This window comes from Rhincodon typus, unplaced genomic scaffold (assembly GCF_021869965.1).
Source record: "Rhincodon typus isolate 14 unplaced genomic scaffold, sRhiTyp1.1 hic_rhity00003696, whole genome shotgun sequence".
NCBI lineage: Eukaryota > Metazoa > Chordata > Chondrichthyes > Orectolobiformes > Rhincodontidae > Rhincodon > Rhincodon typus.
Genome location: NW_025969334.1, coordinates 13,046 through 15,034, shown reverse-complemented (window position 1 = coordinate 15,034; position 1,989 = coordinate 13,046). Strand labels below are relative to the sequence as shown.

Genomic DNA, 1,989 nt, shown 5'->3' with positions numbered 1-1,989 from the left:
GTGCCTCTAGTAGCTGATTGGCCTGTGAAGTGGTTGCTCAAGCCCTTCTTCCTGCCGAAAACAATGCGATTGGCTCCCAAGGAACTGAACTGCTTGTAGCGGTGAATGATTTAGCCAGAAGCCTTTGGACCTCCGGCATTATTTCCCTAAACCTAAGTTTGTTGGCACATCTTCACCCACAGGGGAGGGGAGGGGTGATAGCTTGTTCCCTCTTTAGGTCTCCCTGTTGCATTTCTCTCCCTCTGCCGGAAGACACTCTGTAGGTGTGACTTTTCAGGGATTCCACGCAAGGCCTTGCCACTGGATTTACATCTGCGTTCCGTTTTTTTTTGAGTGTCTCTAGACCTTTTTTCTACAACAAGAGTTGAAATGTTAGAAATAACCGCAGGATCCAGGGTTCCGGTCTTTCAAAACGACACAGGAGAGGCCTTGAGGCCTGTAGGACGGGCCTCACTTTAAGCCGGTAAACAGACAAACGGAAATATGGCCTCAGTTCACACCAGAAGAGAGATGAACGGCGTACGGGCCCAGGGACGGTCTCGGTTTGGACCAGGAAACAGACGAGTGGAATTAGGGCTCAGAAAGGGCATCTCAGTTTGGCCTAGAAGGGCGATACGTGGCATCGGTGCCTAGAACAGCACCCCCCCGCCCCGCACCGTACAGAACAGAGAACAGATGAGTGGGATTAGGGCCTAGAATAGGCCTCAGTCAGTACTAGATGAAAGATAAATGGCATTTGGGCCTAGAACAAGCGAGTTTGGATTACGTGATCCATTAACGGCATAGGCCAAGCGATGGCCTAATGGCGTTAACGCTGGACTGTTGACCCAGATCATGTCCCTGGGGCCCGGGTTCGAATCCCGCCACGGCATACGGTGGAGTTTGAATTCAATTTAAGGGAAAAAACAGGAATTGAGAGTCGAATGAATCCATCGTCAGGAAAAACCCATCACTAATGCCGTTTGGGGAAGGAAACTGCCATCCTTACCTGGTCTGGGCCTACATGTGACTCCAGACCCACAGCAACGTGGTTGACTTTTAACTGCAATTAGGGACGGGGCAATAAATACAGGCCCAGCGATGTCCTCATCCCGTGAATGAATAAAGGGGGAAAAAGAAAGAAGAAGTTGGAGCCTAGAATGGGCCTCAGTTTGGGCCAGAAAGTAGGTGAGTGGAACTGGGGCCTACAGGAGAGATGAACAAAATGGGGCCCCTCGGTTTAGATTAGGAGGAAGGTTAATGACACGGCGAAGGATCAGGGAAGGAGATGAGGACAAGTGGGGCCTGTAGAACAGGCCTAGGTGCCTCCCAGAGAGAGGGACTCCCAAACCCAATCCCCAACTAGGCCCCAGACGTCTGAGGGCACAGGATAACGGGAAACTTTCTGGATTCTCGTCACAGATCGAGGCCAGTGATGGAAGTTCGAGTCGGCGTGACGTTCGGACCGAGTAAAATCCTGCTCAAACATGTGGACTGTCCGGAAAACAAGGAAGGGCCGAGAGTAAACGTCAAAATATGTTTCAGTAGCAGGCAGATAACAACACAAGTAAAAGGTACACCTATCCCCCCGATCTGTTACCGTGTACACGCACCGCCCCCCTATCTGTTACTGTGTACACCTATCCCCCCGATCTGTTACTGTGTACACCTATCCCCCCGATCTGTGACTGTGTACACGCACCGTCCCCCTATCTGTTACTGTGTACACCTATCCCCCCGATCTGTGACTGTGTACACGCACCGTCCCCCCTATCTGTTACTGTGTACACCTATCCCCCCGATCTGTGACTGCGTACACGCACTGCCCCCCCATCTGTTACTGTGTACACGCACCGCTCCCCCTATCTGTTACCGTGTACACGCACCGCCCCCCCCATCTGTTACTGTGTACACCTATCCCCCCGATCTGTTACTGTGTACACGCACCGCCCCCCTATCTGTGACTGTGTACACCTATCCCCCCGATCTGTTACTGTGTACACGCACCGC

The 1,989-nt window shown here is 52.2% G+C and overlaps 1 protein-coding gene across 1 annotated transcript in view; it reads left to right on the top strand.

Moving 5' to 3' along the window:
- Positions 1-1,405: 1,405 nt before the first annotated feature.
- The window catches only part of LOC125481816 (integrin alpha-M-like), an 8,157-nt gene continuing 7,573 nt past the window's right edge, over positions 1,406-1,989 (top strand). The window contains exon 1 of the mRNA XM_048593732.1: positions 1,406-1,553. Within this exon, the coding sequence (XP_048449689.1) occupies positions 1,415-1,553 (139 nt within the window). The 5' untranslated portion in view covers positions 1,406-1,414. The remainder of the gene's footprint in view (positions 1,554-1,989) is intronic.